The sequence below is a fragment of the Stomoxys calcitrans genome, chromosome 1 (genome assembly GCF_963082655.1).
Source record: "Stomoxys calcitrans chromosome 1, idStoCalc2.1, whole genome shotgun sequence".
In the NCBI taxonomy this organism is placed as follows: Eukaryota; Metazoa; Arthropoda; class Insecta; order Diptera; family Muscidae; genus Stomoxys; species Stomoxys calcitrans.
In genome coordinates this window covers 154,938,669-154,960,232 of record NC_081552.1, presented here as the reverse complement: position 1 = coordinate 154,960,232, position 21,564 = coordinate 154,938,669, and the positions used below count along the sequence as shown (strand labels likewise).

General features: G+C 41.6%; 1 protein-coding gene across 4 annotated transcripts in view; it reads left to right on the top strand.

Annotated features, from left to right (window-relative positions):
• LOC106089413 (neurexin-4) overlaps positions 1-19,715 on the top strand; it is an 88,722-nt gene extending 69,007 nt beyond the window's left edge. For all 4 annotated transcript variants that reach the window (XM_059361104.1, XM_059361103.1, XM_059361106.1 and 1 more), the window contains 10 exons: positions 6,946-7,087; positions 7,150-8,331; positions 8,402-8,527; positions 8,954-9,157; positions 9,230-9,821; positions 9,882-10,219; positions 10,296-10,475; positions 10,543-10,887; positions 10,953-11,090; positions 18,143-19,715. In XM_059361104.1, coding sequence (XP_059217087.1) covers positions 6,946-7,087; positions 7,150-8,331; positions 8,402-8,527; positions 8,954-9,157; positions 9,230-9,821; positions 9,882-10,219; positions 10,296-10,475; positions 10,543-10,887; positions 10,953-11,090; positions 18,143-18,333 — 3,438 coding nt within the window. In that variant the 3' untranslated portion in view covers positions 18,334-19,715. The remainder of the gene's footprint in view (positions 1-6,945; positions 7,088-7,149; positions 8,332-8,401; positions 8,528-8,953; positions 9,158-9,229; positions 9,822-9,881; positions 10,220-10,295; positions 10,476-10,542; positions 10,888-10,952; positions 11,091-18,142) is intronic.
• The last annotated feature ends 1,849 nt before the right edge of the window (positions 19,716-21,564 follow it).

Sequence of the window (21,564 nt, the reverse complement as noted above, 5' to 3'; positions counted from 1 at the left end):
GGTTTGCCAGAACCGCCTTCATCGTCGGTCGGTGTAGGTGAGGTGTAACCGGTGCCTGGAGTGGGTACATTTCCGTTCTTGCTCTGGCCTAACTTCGCTACGGGAGTACAGTCATACTGGCTATGTCGCTAGGTGCTGTGCGAACATAGCCAGCAGTGGGTCACAAGCGTCGCCGTCGTCGCCTTTGGCGTCCTCGTCGTCGGACTATGTGACCCCACCGATCTCTCCCGTACGGCAATTTATGCAACGACAGCACCTTAGCCCTACTATTGCCAGGCCAGTGCCGGGAAGTGTATCGTTCTTGCAGTTAAACTGCAACGGACTGCGTGGCAAGATTGATGAGATCGTAGATTTTATGAGTCGGAAGAGCATATCGGTCGCTGCGATCTAGGAGACAAAGCTGACCAACACCTGCAGCTTGCACAGTTGTCACGGTTACAATGTGCTACCTAAGGATCGCTCAAGGAATGGAGGTGGGGGATTGGCCTTCGTTATACACCATTCTGTGCAGTATAGACCTATCTCGCCTGCGCTTGACGCTAGTGACCCATACATGGAATGTATGGGGGTAGCAGTCAGGGCTGGTACTGCCGAGATAGAGATATACAACGTGTATATACCGCCGGTTGGTAGCTGTGTCCCGATTAATGGCCAGGCTTACAACCCCGACATAAGTGGGTTGCTATCTGGCCATAGTCGTATGGTTCTGGGGGATTTTAATGCACATCACACGTCATGGCATTCTCCCCTAGGTAACGACCAGCGTGGCATAGCTTTGGCAGAGCAGATAGATAGCTCCACGTTTTGCACGGTGAATCAGGATGCCCCCACTAGGATTACGAGGAGGTGCAGCAGCTCGCCAGACATCTCAATTGCTTCCCCTGATCTCCTGAGTGACGTATCCTGGCAAGCCGTCATCTCTTTGGGGTCAGACCACCTCCCCATAATTCTCACCATCGACCGACCACCCGACTTCATAACCTCTGAGCGCCGGACGTTCATCAATTATAAGAAGGCCGATTGGACTGGCTTCAGAGAGTATACCAATCGCCGCTTCAATGAACTGCCACCCCCCTCTGATGTGCTTGTGGCCGAGAGGAAATTCCGAGACATCATCAACGCAGCAGCCGCTCGCTTTATACCAGCCGGTCGAATACCACAAGTGCGACCCAATTTCCCGGAGCAAGCAGTGGTACTCGCAGACGAGCGTGATGGGATTCGTGCTATGGACCCCGCTAACCCCAGAATCAGCGAGCTGAATCTGGAAATAAACAGGGTAGTCAACGAACATAAGCGGAATTTGTGGCTGGAACACTTGGAGCAATGTAACTTAGGCACCGGTGCAGGCAAACTGTGGGCCTCTGTTAAGTCTCTCTCGAACCCCGGTAGACGGGACGACAGGACCTCAGTCACTTTTGGCGAGATAACCGTGACTGATCCGAAGAGATGCGCCAGGTTGTTCAACCGTCAATTTATTGTGCATCCAGGGAGCGACAGGGCAAGGATGAACAGCCATCACAATTTACAGTGGGCGAAGTTACGAATGTCATCCGTGGCGCCAAATCTTCCAAGGCGTTGGGCCCCGACGGAATCTCTACATTGATGCTGAAGAATCTGGATTCACCTGGAGTTGAGTACCTTACCACTGTCCTTAACCTGTCATTCAACACTCTTATAGTTCCCGATGTCTGGAAAATGGGCAGAGTGATCCCGCTACTGAAGCCTGGTAAAGACCCGAGTTTGGGGGAGTCGTACAGACCGATCTCCCTTCTCTCACCAGTGGCAAAGACGCTTGAGGCATTACTCCTCCCGAGCCTCGTAGGAGAATTTCCATTCGCCGAGCATCAACATGGATTTCGGATACTGCACAGCACTACAACAGCTTTGCATGCCATCACCACACACATTTGCCGTGGCTTCAATCAACCCAGGCCATGTGATAGGACGGTCCTCGTGGCACTGGACCTATCGAAGGCATTCGACACGGTCAGCCATGCCAAATTATTTGAGGACATCGCCAACACGTCCCTCCAGCCAGGCCTAAAACGTTGGGTCGCGAATTATCTGTGTGGCCGCCAGTCATTTGTGGAATTTAGGGATAAGAAGTCGAAACACCGTAGAGTGAAAGAGGGAGTTCCCCAAGGTGGGGTGATATCTCCGGCTCTGTTTAACCTCTACCTATTCTCCATCCCACCCCCTCCAGACGGCATAGAGATCGTATCATATGCGGACGATTGTACGATCATGGCATCAGGCCCCCCACCCATTGATGACATCTGCGATAGGTTGAACGTCTACCTCAACGAGCTTGCCTCATATTTTGCTGCAAGAAATCTGAAGATATCCGCCACCAAATCTTCAGCCACACTGTTTACTACAAATACGCGTGAGGTGAATACTGAGCTGACTGTGATGGTCGATGGAGAAATGATTCCGACCATCAAGTGTCCCAAACTACTTGGCGTCACATTTGACAGCTCCTACACTTTCTCCCCACATGCCACAGCAATCTGCAATAAAGTCAAAAGTAGAAATAAGGTCCTCAAATCACTCGCTGGCAGCACTTGGGGTGCAGACAAAGAAACCTTGTTGACCACGTACAAAGCAATTGGCCGGTCTGTGGTAAGTTATGCAGCGCCAGTGTGGAATAATATTCGGATCTGTCAGAATGCCGCCCTCCGAACTGCGACGGGCTGTCTCCTCAGTTCTCATGTGGACCACCTCCATCAGGAGACAAAGATCCTACCAGTGCGAAGTAATAACTACATGCTGTCTAAGCAATACCTTTTGGGCTGTTATCGCAGAAATCATCCAAATCATCATCTTGTGGATAGTTACCCACCGCCCAGAAGCGCCTACACGATCTAGAGCGTGAGGTTCAGCGCTACAAGAGAGAACCTCTAGATCAAGCGGCATATCAAGCGGGTCTGAACAACATTTATGCAGACACGGTAGCAGACGCGTTAATTGGCTACCGGGTGAATGTAGTCCTTGGAGAACGACCGCCACCCATTGCACCCGAAGAAATCGACCTCCCCCGGCAAACCAGAGTAGTTCTGGCTCAATTACGTTCCGGCAGATGCAGCCGCCTCAATTCCCACAGAGCTAGGATTGATGTCGACGTGCAAGATGTATGTCCCGATTGTAACCAGGGACCGCACGATACACGTCACCTGTTTAACTGCCTGGCCAGACCCACTCGACTCAGACCCAGATCCCAGTGGACGCACCCCATCTTAGTCGCGGAGTTCCTGGGTCTTGACACTCAACAGAATCAAGCAGACGAAAGATAGAACACAATAAACTGCTACAACAATAACAATCAATCCCATGGCAGCCGGTTGTACTTATGAGATTGACCCGATGGAGTACTTCATCGGCAAGGGCTGCCGCCTCAATGTACGTGTTCGTCTTTTTTTATTCATGGGAGAGGCACATTCCGGAGTGCTTTCTTCGCACTCTTCTGGTCCGTGTCGGGATCGAAAAGAACCCCAGACTCTGGTTCTGTCTGGTTTGCCAGACCCGCCTCCATCATCGGTCGGTGTCGTGTAACCGGTACATAGAGTGGGTGCATTTTCGATCTTGCCCTGGCCTTTCGTCACTACGGTAGTATAGTCGCACTGCGTCGGAATAGATTTGGCCGAGCAGGTAGAAGGCTCCATGTTTTGCAAGGTGAATAAGGTTGCCTAACTAGGATGAGGAGGAGGTGCAGCAGCTCGCCAGACATTTCCATTACATCCCCTGATCTCCTGTGTGACATATCCAGGCAAGCCGCTATTTCTTTGGTATCAGACCACCTCCCCATAATACCTGTGAACGCCGGACGTTTATCGGCTCGACTTCAGAGAGTACACCAATCACCGCTTCAGTGATCTGACACCCACCCTCATATGCACAAGTTGCTGAGGGGAAATTCCGAGACATAATTTACGCAGCAGCCCCTCGCTTTATGCCAGCCGATCGAATACCCCTTATGCGGCCCAATTTCTCCGCACAGGTAGCGGTACTCGCAGACGAGCGTTGCATGGACCCCACTAACCTCAGAATCAACGATCTGAATCTGAAAATAAACAGGGTAGTCAACGAACCGGTGTAAGTATGCTGTGGTCTACCGTTAAGTCACTCTCGAATTCCGGATGACAGGACCTCAGTCACTTTTGGCGACGTAACTGTGACTGATCCAAAGAGATGGGCCGGGTTGTTCAACCGTCAATTTATCGTTGTATCCGTGATCTGGACTGCCATACCCGTGGATGAAGTTACAAATGTCATCCGTGGCGGCAAGTCATCCAAGGTGTGGGCCCCGACGGAAGACCCTGGATCTACCTGTAGTCAAGTTCCTTACAACTGTCCACAACCTATCTTTGAACACTCTTATAGTATCCGATGTCTGGAAGATGGGCAGAGTGATCCCGCTACTGAAGCCTGGTAAGGATTCGAGTAACGGAGAGTCGTACATACCGGTCTCCCTTCTCTCACCAGTAGCCAAAACGCTTGAGAGACTACTCCTCCCGAGCTTTGTTGGAGAATTTCCATTCGTCAAGCATCAACAAGTATTCGAAGACTGCACAGCACAACTACTGATTCGCATGGCATCGCCGCATACATTTGCGTGGTTTCAATCAGCTCAGGCCATGTGATAGGACGGTTCTCGTGGCATTAAACCTTTCGAAATCATCCGACATTCGACCCAGTCAAGCGCTTGGTCGCGAATTATCTGTATGGGCGCCATCCATTTGTGCAATTCAGGGATAAGATGTCGAAACACCGTTGAGTGAAACAGGGGGTCCCCAAGGCGGGCTGATATCTCCGTCACTGTTTAACCTCAAGTATCCTCCATTCCATTTGCTCCAGACGGCAAAGAGATCGTATCATATGCGGACGATTGTATGATCATGGAATCAGACCCCCAAATCATTGTTGACATGTGCGATAGGTTAAACTTCTACCTCAACGAACTTGCCGCTTATTTCGCTGCAAGAGATTTGAAGATATCTGCCACCAAATCTTCAGCCACATTGTTCACTACAAAGACGCCCGAAGTGAATAATGAGCTGAATGTAAAAGTCGATGGAGAAACGTTTAAGTGTCCCAATATACTTGGTCCCCCATTTGACAGTTCAATCACATTCTCCCCCCATGCCATAGGCGTTTTCGATAAGGTCAAAAGTAGGAATAAGGTCCTCAAGACACTTGCCGGCAGCACTCAGGGTGCTGACAAAGAAATCTCTGTTCTCACGTGGACCACCTCCATCAGGAGACAAAAATCCTACACATAACTATAATCAATAACTTCTGGGCTTTTATCGCAGGAACCATCCTGGAACTCTGGTTTGCCATGGGAGGTCAATTTCTTCAGGTGCAATGGAAGGCGGTCGTTTTCTAAGGACTACATTCACCCGCTAGCTATTTACTGCATCTGCTATCGTGTCTGACCACCTCCATCAGGAGACAAAGATCCTACCAGTGAAAAGACATAACTACATGCTATCTAAACAATACCTTTTGGGCTGTTATCGCAGAGACTATCCAAATCATCATCTTGTGGATAGATATCCACCGCCCATTAGCCTTAAGGTGGATCTACATGATCTAGAGCGAGAGATTCAGCGCTACAAGAAAGAACGTCTAGATCAAGCGGCATATCATGCGGGTCTAGACAACATTCATGCATATACGGTAACAGATACGGTGAAGAGAAACTGGGTGACTACATTCAGAGTAGAGAACGGCCGCCTCCCATTGCACCCGAAAGAAATTTACCTCCCCCGGCAAGTCAGAGTAGTTCTAGCTCAATAACAATCCAGCGGATGCAGCCGCCTCAACTCCTGCAGAGCAATTGCAATTGATGCCAACGTGCAGTCACTTTTTTAACTGCCCAACGGAACCAAGCAGACGAATGATAGAAGAAAGAACACAACACACTGGTACAACAACAACCACAAAACAACATAGCGATTTACCAACTATTGGGTTGCCCAAAAAGTAATTGCGCATTTTTTAAAAGAAAGTAAATGCATTTTTAATAAAACTTAGAATGAACTTTAATCAAATATACTTTTTTTACACTTTTTATCTAAAGCAAACTAAAAAGCAAACATCTGATAACTGACAGAAGAAAGAATGCAATTACAGAGTCACAAGCTGTGAAAAAATTTGTCAACGCCGACTATATGAAAAATCCGCAATTACTTTTTGGGCAACCCAATAAATGGCGAGTTGCCTTTTATTGTTTTCATAGTTTCATAATTACTTGCTCTAAAACAACTGCAAAGCAAATGCTGCGAGTATTAGGTGGGGTTAACCACTGCTGACATTTTTTTGAAGCTCTCGCCGGGATTCGAATCCAGGTGTTTAGCGTCATAGACGGACATGCTAACCTCTGTGCTGCGGTGGCCTTCTAAGACAACTATTTTTAGAAAATAGAAAATTCTTTAACAACATATTTCATATTTATGGAATTGTTAAGAAGACGCTGTAAAAAACGTCTAAAATCTTCAATGGAATTAGGGTATCGCGTACTGTCCGATTCAAGTCTTAAGGTCATTTCATTATACATAGAATCTTAGCTTAAAGTGAGGGGATGATAACCGCTGCTGACAAATTTGTGATATTTTATATTGCATAGGCCGCACATGCTAGCCTACCAGCGGCCCCCCATACGTATTGTTGATAGCTTTTAGTTTAGATGTTTACATCTTTGGTTTGGAATAGTAGTGTTCAATTATGTTTTTAGAGGACGAATTTATAACAGGAATATATTTTTTTTATTTATTTATTTATTAATTTCAAATTATGCGAACCAAAACGAGAAGGGGTGAAGGCAAAACTACTAAATGTATGCATTAATTCTATGTGATAGTGAATGTTATCGTTTGTTTTATTTGAATTATTCTCTTGAGATGATCAAAACATCCATTTTATTCTTTTCAAACCTTCGTGTAGATGTTCAAAGGCAACTCGGATGGCAATTCAATTCATTACAACGTTTTTGAAGTCCCCATTATTGCCCAATGGATACGGATAAATCCCACACGCTGGCATGATCGAATCTCGATGCGTGTTGAACTTTATGGTTGTGACTATGGTAGGCCTCCACTCCAAAATTTATTGGGTTATTGATAATGATGTTTTTTTTTTTCTTTACAGTGGCAGAGAATCTGTACTTTAACGGCACTGGGATGGTTCGTTATAACTTATTGCAGGAACCTATAGCTTCGACTCGAGAATCAATTCGTTTCCGTTTCAAGACGGCTAATGCCAATGGCATTATGATGTATTCCCGCGGCACACAAGGCGATTATTTCGCCCTGCAACTAATGGAGAATAAGATGATGTTGAATCTTGATTTGGGCGGAGGCATTATGACGTCTTTATCTGTGGGCAGTCTACTGGATGATAATGTTTGGCACGATGTAGTCATTTCCCGCAATCGTCGTGACATTATATTTTCGGTGGATCGTGTTATCGTCCGTGGTCGTATTAAGGGTGAATTTAGTCGTCTGAATTTGAATCGTGAATTGTATTTGGGCGGCGTACCTAACATACAGGAGGGCATATATGTTACACAAAATTACAGTGGTTGCATGGAGAATATTTTTTTCAATTCCACCAACTTCATACGAGAGATGAAAGACAGCTACGAGAGAGGAGAATCATATCGATTCAATAAATTCAACACAGTCTACGCTTGTCCATCACCACCCATTTATCCGGTGACATTTACAACGCGCGGATCATTTGTTCGTCTAAAGGGCTATGAGGGGCAAAAATCCTTGAATGTTTCCTTTTATTTCCGTACCTACGAGAACGATGGTATGATGCTGCACCATGATTTTGCCAATGGTGGTTACGTTCGAGTCTTTCTGGAAAAGGGAAAGGTTAAAGTTGACTTGAAACTATCCGACAAACCCCGCATTATTTTGGATAACTATGATGAGAGGTTTAACGATGGCAAATGGCATGCCTTCATCTTGGCCATACAACGCAATCGCCTTGTACTGGACATTGATCAACGTCCCATGGCCACCACAAAGAATATTCAAATTTCAACTGGTCGTATTTACTATATTGCGGGTGGCATGGAAAAGAATAATGGTTTTGTGGGCTGTATGCGTTTGATTTTGGTAGATGGCAATTATAAGCTTCCTAAGGATTGGGTTCAGGGCGAGGAGGTTTGTTGTGGTGATGAAGTAGTGGTGGATGCTTGCCAAATGATTGATCGCTGCAATCCAAATCCTTGTCAGCACAATGGTAATTGTCACCAGGATTCAACTGATTTCTTTTGTGATTGTGACCAAACCGGTTATGCTGGAGCTGTTTGCCACACCTGTAAGTATTACCAATATAATTGCAATTGTGGTCTTACAGCAACATGGATTTTGTTGCCTTTCCATTGCAGCTAATAATCCATTATCGTGTCAAGCCCTCAAGAATGTACAGCATGTACAATCTCGCGTTACTACAAAAATTGATGTTGATGGCAGCGGACCCTTAAAGCCATTCCCAGTAACCTGTGAATTTTACAGTAAGTCAAGAAAAAATGTGATTTATCAACATTTAGATTATTTATTGCACTAGATTATGGCGAGTCTTCTTGCAATCAGTGCAGGGCCAATTATAGACGGTAATTTAGAAGGACGATCCAATAAAACATTTTTTCCCTTTTTTTATTTTTAATATTACAAGAACGCATCTTCAGTGAGTTCTTTTCTTGGAAAAAGTTCAATTATTTAATAATTTGTTCTCTGTGTATCTGTTGGATACCATATACAACACAAATAAAAAACATTTGTTTATTCGGTCGGTTATTCGGTCAGTTATTCGGTCAGTTATTCGGTCGGTTATTCGGTTTTGAAATAAACCATACAATCGGATATTGTCCGACTGCAGACCATTTACATTATAATTAACTCTCTTTCTCTCTCCCTCTCTCTCCATTTCTCTTTGTTAGCTGATGGCCGTGTTATAACTACATTAAGTCACAGCCAGGAACATACGACGACAGTGGATGGTTTCCAAGAGCCAGGATCTTTTGAACAAAATATTCTCTATGATGCTGATATGCAGCAAATTGAAGCTTTGTTGAACCGTTCACATAGCTGTTGGCAACGACTAAGTTATTCTTGCAGATCGTCACGCCTTTTCAATTCTCCTTGTAAGTCTACTCCCAAAAGTTATATCCAGCTTTCTCGTTCTCCTTTACAAACCCACTTCTATTTTTTTTTAGCTGAAATAACTAATTTCAGACCCTTCTCTTGGTGGGTGTCTCGACACAATCAACCAATGGACTATTGGGCGGGAGCTCTGCCAGGTTCTCGTAAATGTGAATGCGGTATATTGGGCAAATGCCAGGACCCTACGAAATGGTGTAATTGTGATTCAAACAGCCTGGAGTGGGCCGAAGATGGTGGTGACATCCGCGAAAAGGAATACTTACCGGTAAAGGCTGTCAAGTTTGGAGACACTGGCACCCCATTAGATGAAAAGCAAGGTCGCTACACATTGGGGCCTTTACGTTGTGAAGGAGATGACTTGTTTAGTAATGTGGTAACATTCCGTATTGCTGATGCGACAATCAATTTGCCACCATTTGATATGGGGCATTCGGGTGACATCTATTTGGAATTTAAGACAACTGTTGAAAATGCCGTCATTTTCCATGCCACTGGGCCAACAGATTACATTAAATTGACCATAATTGGTGGCAACAAATTGCAATTCCAATATCAAGCCGGTAGTGGACCATTAGGTGTTAATATCGGTACCAGCTATCATTTGAATGACAATGAGTGGCACACGGTTAGTGTGGAACGTAATAGGTAAGTCTCATCACTGAAAAAGAAAATTCATTCCAACTAATTTGATATGCAATTTAATAGGAAAGAAGCCCGCCTAGTTGTAGATGGTTCAATAAAGGCCGAAGTGCGTGAACCACCTGGTCCAGTCCGTGCTTTACATTTGACATCGGATTTGGTGATTGGAGCCACAACCGAGTACCGTGATGGATATGTGGGCTGTATACGAGCTTTATTGTTAAATGGAAAAATGGTTGATCTGAAACAACATGCCGAACGTGGCATGTACGGTATTTCATCGGGATGTGTAGGTCGCTGTGAGTCTAGTCCATGCTTAAACAATGGTACTTGTATCGAACGGTATGATGGCTATGGCTGCGACTGTCGCTGGAGCGCCTTTAAGGGGCCCATATGTGCTGACGGTAAATAAAAATTGAAGTATTTTTCGTTTTAATGCTTTTCTATAAACTCCATGTTTTCTTCTTGTCAATCGTCTAGAAATTGGTGTTAATTTGCGCAGTAACTCTATTATACGCTACGAATTTGTTGAATCATTCCGTTCGACAATAGCTGAAAACATTCGTGTTGGTTTTACCACTACTATACCAAAAGGTTTCCTATTGGGATTCTCGTCGAACATTACTGGAGAATATTTAACCATACAAATTTCCAATTCAGGTACAACTTTGAAAAAAATTAAATTTATTCGATTTTTTTACTATTAATTCTTGAACCTAAATTTAAGGTCATTTGCGTTGCGTTTTCGATTTTGGTTTCGAGCGTCAAGAAATCATCTTTCCCAAAAAACATTTTGGTCTTGGACAGTATCACGATGTAAGATTTTCACGAAAGAATAGTGGATCCACAGTTGTTTTAAAGGTGGACAATTATGAACCTGTGGAATACAATTTCGATATTAAAGCGTCCGCTGACGCCCAGTTTAACAATATACAATACATGTATATTGGCAAAAATCTTTCAATGACCGATGGCTTTGTTGGGTGCGTGTCCCGAGTGCAATTCGATGATATTTATCCTCTGAAACTGTTGTTCCAACAAAATCCACCATCTAACGTTAAATCATTGGGATGTAAGTTTAAACGATTTCAAACCACGGCAGTGACATCCTCTAAAGAATTGCAATTTTATTTTTAGCTCAACTTACCGAAGATTTTTGTGGCGTTGAACCGGTTACCCACCCACCTACTGAAGTAGAAACTAGGCCACCACCTCTGGTCGATGAAGAGAAACTACGTAAGGCTTATAACGAAGTGGACACAGCACTTTTGGCAAGTAAGTATTGCATATGGTTTCATCCATAGAAAAAAAAAATAGATTTCAGTTACGAAAATAATTGATCCCATCAATTCATCAATTGTTTAATTGATTTAATGGGGAAATCAATCGAAAATAATAAAAAAATTGTATGTTAGTTTAATTTAATACAATAATAATACATTTTCTGAGATTAGTTAAGATTAATACGACTAAATGCTGGGCTAATATTGGAGTTATTATACCTGTACCACAGCAGTGGTGCAGCGTATTATAAATTAGTGAATTTGTTTGTAACCCATTGATAAGTACAATATATCGGTCGACTCAGAATCATTCTGAATCTGATTCGATTTAGCTATGTCCGTTTGTCTGTGCATGTTAATCTGTGAACAAAGTTCAGATTGCAATTTTCATCCAATTGTTTTCAAATTTGGCACAGGGATCTTTTTTGGCCAAGAGACGAAGCCTATTGAAATTGGAAGAACTCGGTTCAGATTTGGATATAGCTCCCATATATATGTTCGTCCGATTTGGACTAATACTGGAATAATATCGTCATTATCGTGAAATTTGGTGCAAAAGGATTCCATTATGACTGCCGACATTGCTGTTGAATTTTAGAAATAGGTTCATATACAGATATAACGCTCATATATATGTATCACCCAATTTTCACTTTTAGAGCCTTTACCGCCGTCTTTTTCGTTGATCCTCACAAAATTTGTCGCTAAGGTATCTCTTATGACATTTCTTATCACTGGTTAATTTCATAGAAAAGTGTTCAGATTTAGATATATTTAGCTCCCATATACATGTTTTCATCCGATTTTTCAGTTTTAAGGCCTTCGCTAACGCATTTATTAACATATCTTATCAAAAATTTGCACTACGATGTTTTCTATAACTCCCACAATATGTCCCGATTTTGGTCGTAATTCTATATTTCAAATTAGTTTTGATGACTTAACCTCCCTAGCCCATGTGGTGTAGGGTATCAAAATGTCGGCTTCTCCCGACTTTAGGCCTTCCTTACTTGTTTTTTTGTTTCATCTTGCATGCGGACTGTTTCAACGTTAAGTTATATATATTGTGGACAAATTTTATCACATTGAGAGATTGTCTGTTTTGTATATACAAGGACCCTTTTGAGCCGCATTTATTTATGACCAGCATCCCGGTGGTCCGCTTCGCTAGTCCCGTTTTTGATACCCCTTTCTAGTGTAGGACTTCCCAAAACCTAGGTAGTCGCTCAGTTTATAAGAGTATGAAGTTTTGTAATAATTGCGTATAAAATTTTAGAAATCTGTCCCCTTCTGTAAAGAAAGTACCAAATGGTACCTAGGATAACAATACATCGGAAAAATCCTTAAGTCGCCCGATATATATTGTCAAGGTATAAATGAATCCCAATTTTGAGCGTTTTAACTCGCGCATTCGTAAAGAAAGTACAAATTTGTATGGCTTAGTACGGAAATGTACGATGTTGAAAAAAATCTTCTGGTCGCCCAAAATGTATCTGTATGCCAAATTTCAGACCTCTAGCTCCACCTGTAAAGAATGTACTAAATAGAAACAATTTTAGTACCAAAATGTATGAATTTTCATTTAGTCACCTATCATATATTTCTTAGTTGTACCTACATGCCAAATTTCAGACCTCTAGCTCCATCTATGAAGAAAGTACCAATTTTGGTACCAAAGTGTGCGAATGGTGAATAGATCATTTAGACACCAAACATATATTTCTTAGTTGTACCAAATGCCAAATTTCAGACCTCTAGTTCCATCTGAACAGAAAGTACCAAATGGTACCAAAATGTACCAATTTATAAAGAAAATTTGGTCACCCATCATAAGATTCTTAGTTGTACCTTCATGCAGAACAAAATGCTATCAATTTTGGTACCAAAAAGTACGAAATTTGAATATATCATATATATATCCATCATTTATTTTTTTGTTATACGTGCATGCCAAATTTCGGACCTCTAGCTCCAACTATAAAAGAAAGTACCAAATAGTACCAATTTTGGTACCAAAATGTTCGATTTGTGAAATAATCATTTGTCATCCACCATATATTTTTAAGTTTTACCTACATGCCAAATTTTGGACATTTAGCTCCGTTTGCACAGAAAGTACCAAATTGTACCAATATTGGTACCATCATATTTTTCCTAGTGTTGTTGTTGTAGCAGTGTGTTGTACACTGAGAGAGCAGCCCTTGCCGATGAAGAACTCCATCGGGTCAATCCGGTACGTACAACCGACTGCCATGGGATTGCTATTTTGTTTCCTAGTTGTAACTGCATGCCATATTTCAGACCTCTAGCTTCATCTGTAAAGAAAGTACCAAATGGTACATATTTTGGTACCAAAATGTACGAATTTTGAATAGATTATTAAGTCATCCATCATATATTTTCTAGTAGTACCTACATGCAAAATTTCAGAACTCTAGATCCATCTGTAAAGAAAGTACCACATTGCGGTACTAAACGTACTTTTTCCCGTTACCAGTACTATTTTTCCATTTTTTCTTTTCACCCTCATCCTTTTACATCAGATGTCTTTTAAGTCCAATTTCAAAATTTTACCTCTATCCATCTGCCCTGTGCAAAGTTTATCCATTTCGTACCTTGTTGGTACTTTTTTTTAGTACCTAAATGCAAAAATTTCCAAAAACTCATAGTCACCCAATTAAGGTTGCCATAATGTACCTAAATTCCAAAGTTCTATTGCAATTTACAAAGAAAGTACCAAATAGTACCAATTGCGGTACTGAACAACTTTCCATTTTTTTTTAACCAAACCTTATTTTATTTTTAAGCCCAAGAACATAGTTCTACCCAAATATGTACCATTTCGTACTTTTTAGTGCTTAAACGTACGAATATCACCAAATCCAGCCTAATCCCGTGCTTATGACCCAAGACCAACATTCGTGCAAAATTTCATGATTCTTGCTCTAGCCGTTTGGGCTGGACAATGATCAGTCAGTCAGTCAATAAGCAATCAGTTAGTCACGCAACTCTTTCGTATATAGATATTTAATGGCATGTATGAACTTTAGATTACAAATCTAAAATTTGGTTGCCAATTGTTAAAAATTAAGCAATGCAAATTGCAAATTTGCCCATGAACATTCCATTGAGGAACAGGGGCACACACACAAGTATAAGCTCAATGATAAGGGCCTCCTTTTTATAGCCGAGTCCGAACGGCGTGCCGCAGTGCGTCACATCTTTGTGGAGAAGTTTTTACATGGCTCTTATACCAAACGGTACATTATCTAACAAATGTCGCCAGCATTATGAGGGGAAAACCACCGCTGAAAATGTTTTCGGATGTACTCACAGGATTTCAACCCAGGCGTTCAGCGTCATAGGCGGATATGCTAAAAATTAAGCACTTTTGGTCCCCACTTCTTTTAGAGTGTTTGTGCAATTTATTTGGCAGATTGACGGATATGGCCACCACCACCCAAATATTAAGAAGACACTCAAGAATGATAGATTGGATTTTGAGGTTTTGCAAAAGGATTTTTTAGGATTTGCAGTGGATTATTTGAGATTTTAATTGAATCGTTAAAAACTTGATTGAATAAATTAAAACATCTTAGAAAAAAAAACTTCGGGAGAAATTTGAGATCAAATTGTATTCAGTTGTCTCTAATTAGATCTAATTATATTCGATAACTGATTAAATTAGAGCTGGTCAGATTAAAGTTTTTGCTCGGGATGATGAAAATGTTAATCATATTTCAATTTTTAATAAAAGAAAATAATAATAATAATAATAATACGGTTGGTTCAAAGTTCCACCTTCAAAACTGTTGCCTAAAATAAAATGACCGACACCATAGAATTTGGTGGTTTGAATACTAATTATGTCACACAGTTTATATATTTTCTAGTTGAGATACAAAATTTAAGACGATTTAGCAATGTCCGTGTGCATGCCCGTCCGTCATTGAAAATAAAGCTATTGAGCTGAAAACTGATCTTCTTGTCTTAAGGCATGGTAAGTAAGACGGGTCCATTCAAATTGCTATATGACTTCTTGAGGGCACAGAATACACATACATACATATATAATCCGATAAAGACGAAATTTAGCATTTATACAATGGATATATTTATATAATGAATAATATATTAGAAAAATTTTCAAATTGTGCCCAAATACACTGCTTATAGTTCCAATTTTCGATATAGTCCAGTATAAAATGATCTGTCTATGATTCTTGGGGGAGCACAAAAGACGGATTTTTTATCTGATTTAAATGAAATTTGTAGCATTTTGTTTTATTGCTTTGCTGGCAACATTTCTGAGGTACTATGCCATGTAAAAACTTCTCTCCTAATAGGTGTCGCACTGCGGCACGTCATTTGGATTCGGCTATAATGAGGATGTCCATTATCATTGAGTTAAAACTTGAATCGGACTGCACTCATTGATTTGCGAGAAGTTTGCCTCTGCCCTCAATTGCCATAATTTGAAATTTGCTTTGGAATCTCCTGCCCATCTGATGTAGATAGATTAAATTAATTTTTACAACGCTTAAGAAAAATCAAAATATTTGTATGATTCTTTCGACACTTCGAATATAGACTAATTGCCCCAATCCCATGGTAGCCGGTTGTACGTACCGGATTGACCCGATCGAGCCTTTCATCGGCAAGGGCTGCCACCTCAGTGTACGAGGGTAGCCTTTTATATTTCGGGATTGGACAACTCTTGTGCTGCAATCTGCCAAATAACAGCTCTATTGTAAAGCTTGACATTTTTGCGGTTATACGTACACAGAACGTTTTGGCATACGAGGGCTATTGGTGTTGTATACAGTAACTTAAAAAATTCACCTCCCCCAAAAAATGGAATTAAATCGTGAACATTTTCGTGCAATTATTTTTACAACTTTCGACGTGGATTAACTCAACAACAGTGTATCGATGGTATGGTGAATTCAACCGAGGTCGTAGTGAAGGTCGTTAAAAATCAGTTGTTGTTCCAAAAACCATTGATGCTTTGCGCCAACTGATATGAGATGATGAGACAACCTTAGGCATTAGTGGGACCAGCATACATTCAATATTGCATGAACATTTGACCGTCGAAAGAATTTGTTCGCGTTGGATCCCACACAATTTGTCAATCGCTTAAAAAAGGCTCGTGTCGATTGGTCGAAAGAAATGCTGTGCTTCGAAATATGTCTATGACATCGCGACAGGTGATGGATCGTGGATTTACGCGTATGAGCCCGAAAGTAAACAGCAGTCGACTGTATGGGTGTTTCAACATGAGCAAAATCCAACAAAAGTTGCTCCCGCACGAAGCACTTCCAAGAAAACGATCGCCTGTTTTTTTTTTTTTTTTTTTGAGAAAAACTGGACATGTCGCAATCGTACCACTAGAACAACGCAGAACAGTCAATTTTGAGCGGCACACAACCATTTGTTTGCCAGTTGTCTTCCAAGAAATCAGGAAAGCCAACCGCCAAAGACGGATCACTCTTCACGACGACAATGCAAGCTCTGACATATCGGCTCAAACAAATGCATTTTTGATCACTCAAAACATCAATTTGATGAGTCATCCGCCGTATAGTCCTGACTTGGCAGCGAATGGCTTATTTTTATTCCCGTACGTAAAAAATAAAATGAGAGGTCAACGTTTTTCGACACCTGAAGAAGCGGTTGATGCGTTCAGAATGCATGTTTTGGCGATACCTCAATCAAAGAGTGGCAAAAGTGCTTCGACAATTAGTTCAAACGCATGCAAAAGTGTATAGATCTTAATGGGGAATATTTTGAAAAACGATAAAGCGATTTTCGATGGTTGATATTTGTTTTTGTGTTCTCAAATCTTGAAATATAAAAGGCAACCCTCAACACTGCTACAACAACGAATCGGATTGACCCGGAGTCCTTCATCGGCAAAGGCTGCGGCCTGAGTGTACAACACACTGCTACCACACCAACAACAGACAGGAAACACTGCTACAACAACGAATCGGATTGACCCGGAGTCCTTCATCGGCAAAGGCTGCGGCCAGAGTGTACAACACACTGCTACCACAACAACAACAGACAGGAAAATATCTTGCATATTCTTTATGCTGTTCAAGAGCAATTCCAATTGCCAAAAAGGAAGGGTACTGAATGGCGTGCCCCTTGGCTTGGCAATTGTAAGGAGATAAAAGAGGTTAGAGTGACAGTTGTTGTTGTAGCCACAATTTCATGTGGAGATGGCGATTTTCGTCAACCTCCTGTAGGCGACCGATCGCCGCGGGAACAGGGTGGACATTGGTTATTTAAAGGCGACAATAACTCGCCTTGTCTTATCGAACATCACAGGCACTCAGTATTTGTACAAGAGTCGGTGCCGCCTGGCCTCTCACTGAGACTCTCCGTTCGATACCGCTGATTGTCCGCGACTTCCGTTGCAGCTACTCCGCATTCAACTATCCGCAACCTTCTCGTGACAGCAATGAACACCACACAGATCGAACCTCAATGTTCCAGCTCACAGCTATCCCGTTGTAATACCACTGTAGCGACAGATCACAGAATCAAGCCCACAGCCTCCGCACTGGTTATCCAAGCACGCTACAAACTCGGCTACCGGTGCACTCAATTAAGGGGACAACCAGATATTCTGATATTCTCACCAAAAATTTGATACCAGACATCATTCATTCGTCTGAAATTTGGTGTATAGCCCAAATTCTCTACCACCCTCTCCATATACGATTAAGACAGGGACGCCAGGGATGCGTTATGACCATTGGTTATTCAAAGGCGCCAATAACTCGCCTTGTCATATCGATTATCATAGGAACTCAGTATTTAAGGAAGCCTAGGTCTGTATACTAAGCATTAAACTATCCGTGGAAGCTTTAGCTTCTCGTGATGACGATGAACATCACGCAAAAAGAAGTTAAGGGTTCCAACTCGGGTGGTGTTCATATTCATCCGGTTAAATTCTTGACTCCAACTTCCACTTTATTTGTAACAAATCTATCAAAACAATTTTAACAAGTTTAAATTTTAATTTCGTTTCAGTTCTTCTTATCATACTATTCCTACTGCTGATTTTAATGATCTTCCTTATCGGCCGTTACTTGCACAGACATAAAGGCGACTACTTAACTCATGAGGATCAAGGTGCGGATGGCGCCGATGACCCGGACGATGCTGTGGTCCATTCTACAACTGGCCATCAAGTGACCAAACGAAAAGAGTGGTTCATATAGTTCGAAATGCCACATGTGGATGAGTGGTCAACGTAGTAGTAGTAGTAGTAGAAGAAGCACTCTACTCAGATTTGACAAACAACGCAAACACCAATTTTTCGCATTCAAAAAGAAATTTAAAACTGAAAAACATTGAACACTTTTCAAATTACTGTTATTGAGCAAAGACTTTATAATGGGATAGATAGACAGACGCGACGCGACGCGACAAAGAAAACGATCATGCCCTCCCACTCCCCCCTATCTCTCTCTCTCTCTCTCTCTCTCTCTCTCTCTGTCTTTCTCACCATAACTAAACAACAAAGCTGGCCTTATAACAACGTTGAAATGAAAAACAAATTAAGTCTTCGACACTGCCAATTATTTTGCAGAAAACTATAAACTACGTATGCAGCTTACATGATTATTTTTTTTTTCATTCATTCATTTAGTTTTGGATTTGAAAGCATAATTAATTTTGTCACAAAAAACAAAAACGAATTCTCTCTAAAACTTAACTTTACTTTTTTCGAAAAACAAAATAGATTTTTAAGTTCTTTAATACCGTCCATTATTTGTATTTTAGTTTTTATGCATTATTTTTAAGTTCTCTTAGTTTGTTTTTTTTTTGTCTTTTCTTTTTTGTATTTTATGATCATCCAAACAGAAGATGTGCTCAGTGCTAATGCGGAATTTATGATACGCACCCGTACTTGCAGGTTCATTCATCGAATGAAAAGAAACTTAACATCGTTTCCATGTTTTGTAAATAAGAAGAGAACAAAATCGCCATTGCACAGCTTTAGACATTATGATGTAGAATTGTTCACAATAACATCCTACTGTGGTTGTTTCAAACCAACCTGTATACACACTCTCCAACATCTCGCCTTATTCGTAATGTGAATGACCGGCGTTTACGATTCTCTTTTGTACGAAAACAACGTGTGAAACTACATTCCATTAATTAATCGTATATATTGTATTGTGTTAAAAGCATAATTTTAAATATTTTTTATGTAGAAATTAGTTTTGTTACAATTAAAACGAAAATAAAACAAAAAACAATTGGATATTTGCATTGAAATTTTACAAAGTAATAACAATAAGTTAATAAAAAAGAAAACATTGATTGATTAAATGCTGAAATACCATAAGCAAGTGTAACGCAATTTGATACTTCGCATCCCGATTCATAAAAAAACAAAAACAAAAAAAAAAATGAGAATAGGTACATTTTTATTGTGTGCATATAAATACTATGGACAACATTTTGTTGTTGTTGGCGACAGAATAAAAATAGGTATTTTAATAATGGTAAACGAAGAAAAAAATCAAATTATATTAATATACAATAGAAATAAAGAGAACAATAAATTTCAATATGTACATCAGCAAATAAAGTTTTTAGTTTTTTTGTTTTTAATGGCCTTGAATATTGTATACACAACATATGTCAAAATTTGGCGATTTTAACAACGGTAATCCCACATAATAAAGAGCTATAGGAAGGTTTTGTCAAAAAAAAAAAAAAAAAACACATAAAATTCAGAAAATTGCAAGAAATCTTTATTTGAACCGATAGTACGTTTCATTTAATTTAATGTTTTGACCTCTAGCTGTCCTAGAGAGTGGACGTGTTCCTTAAAGCTCGCATCAAAAACGCAACTTTTCATAGTTTCAGTTGTGATTACTACGAATAACAATAAAAACACGATTTTGAATCGATCTGGTGACACATTTCCTGTGTTTAATATATTGGAAATACATAAAAAATCAAAAAACAAATGTGAAGATAAAGTATTTGCAAAGTTTGAAAAAGAAGACACAAACAAAACAATAACACCAATCTCATGGCAGCCGGTCGTACGCACCGGATTGACTGCCGCCTCGATGTACGTGTTCGTTTTTTTCGTCACGGAGTGCCTTCTCCGCACTATTCTGGTCCGGGATTGAAAAGAACCCCGGACCCTGGTTCTGTTCGGTTTGCCAGAACCGCCTCCATCGTCGGTCGGTGACGGTGAGGTGTAACCGGTGCATGGAGTGGGTACATTTCCGATCTTGCTCTGGTCTCACTTTACTGCAGCAGTATAATCATACTGGATATGTCGCAAGGTGCTGTGCGAACATAGCCAACAGTGGGTCACAAGCGTCGTCGCCGTCGGACTATGTGACCCCCTGACCTCTCCCGTACGGCAATATACGCAACGGCGGCATCCCAGCCCAAATATTGCCAGGTAAGTGCCGGGAAATGTATCGTTTTTGCAACTAAACTGCAACGGCAAGACCGATGAGATTGTGGGTTTCATGAGTCGGAAAGATATATTGGTCGCAGCGATCCAGGAGGCAAAGCTGACCAACACCTGCAGCTTGCACAGTTGTCACGGATGCAATGCGCTACGTAAGGATCGTTCATGGAATGGAGGTGGGGGATTGGCCTCCGAGGTACACCATTCCGTGCAACATAGACCCATCTCGCCTGCGCCTGGCGCTAGTGACCCATACATGGAGTGCATGGGGATAGCAGTCATCTCCAGTACTGCCGAGATAGAGCTGTACAACGTGTACATACCGCCGGTTGGTAGATGTGTCCCGATTAATGGCCAAGCTTACAACCCCGACATAAGTGGGTTACTATCTGGCCATAATCGTCTGGTTCTAGGGGATTTTAATGTGCATCCTGTTTCATGGCATTCTCCCCTAGGTAATGAACAGCGTGGCATGTCTTCAGAGCATGGCAGAGCAGATTGAAGGCTCCACGTTTTGCACGGAGAATGAGGATGCCCCCACTAGGATTACGAGGAGGTGTAGAAGTTCGCCAGACATTTCCAATGCATCCACTGATATCCTGAGTGACATATTCTGGTAAGTCGTCATCTCTTTGTGGTCAGACCACCTGCCCATAATTCTCACTATCGACCGACCACCCGACTTCATAACCTCTGAGCGTCGGACGTTTATCAATCAGAAAAAGGCCGATTGGGCTGGTTTCAGAGAGTATACCAATCGCCGCTTCAGTGAACTGCCACCCCCCTCGGATGTGCTGGTTGCCGAGAGGAAATTTGGAGACATCAATAACGCAGCAGCCGCTCGCTTCAAACCAGTCGGTCGAATACCCCAAGTGCGGCCCAATTTCCCCGCGCAGGCAGTGGTACTCGCAGACGAGCGTGATGGGATTCATGGTATGGGCCCCACAAACCTCAGAATCAGTAAGCTGAATCTGGAAATAAACAGGGTAGTCAACGAACATAA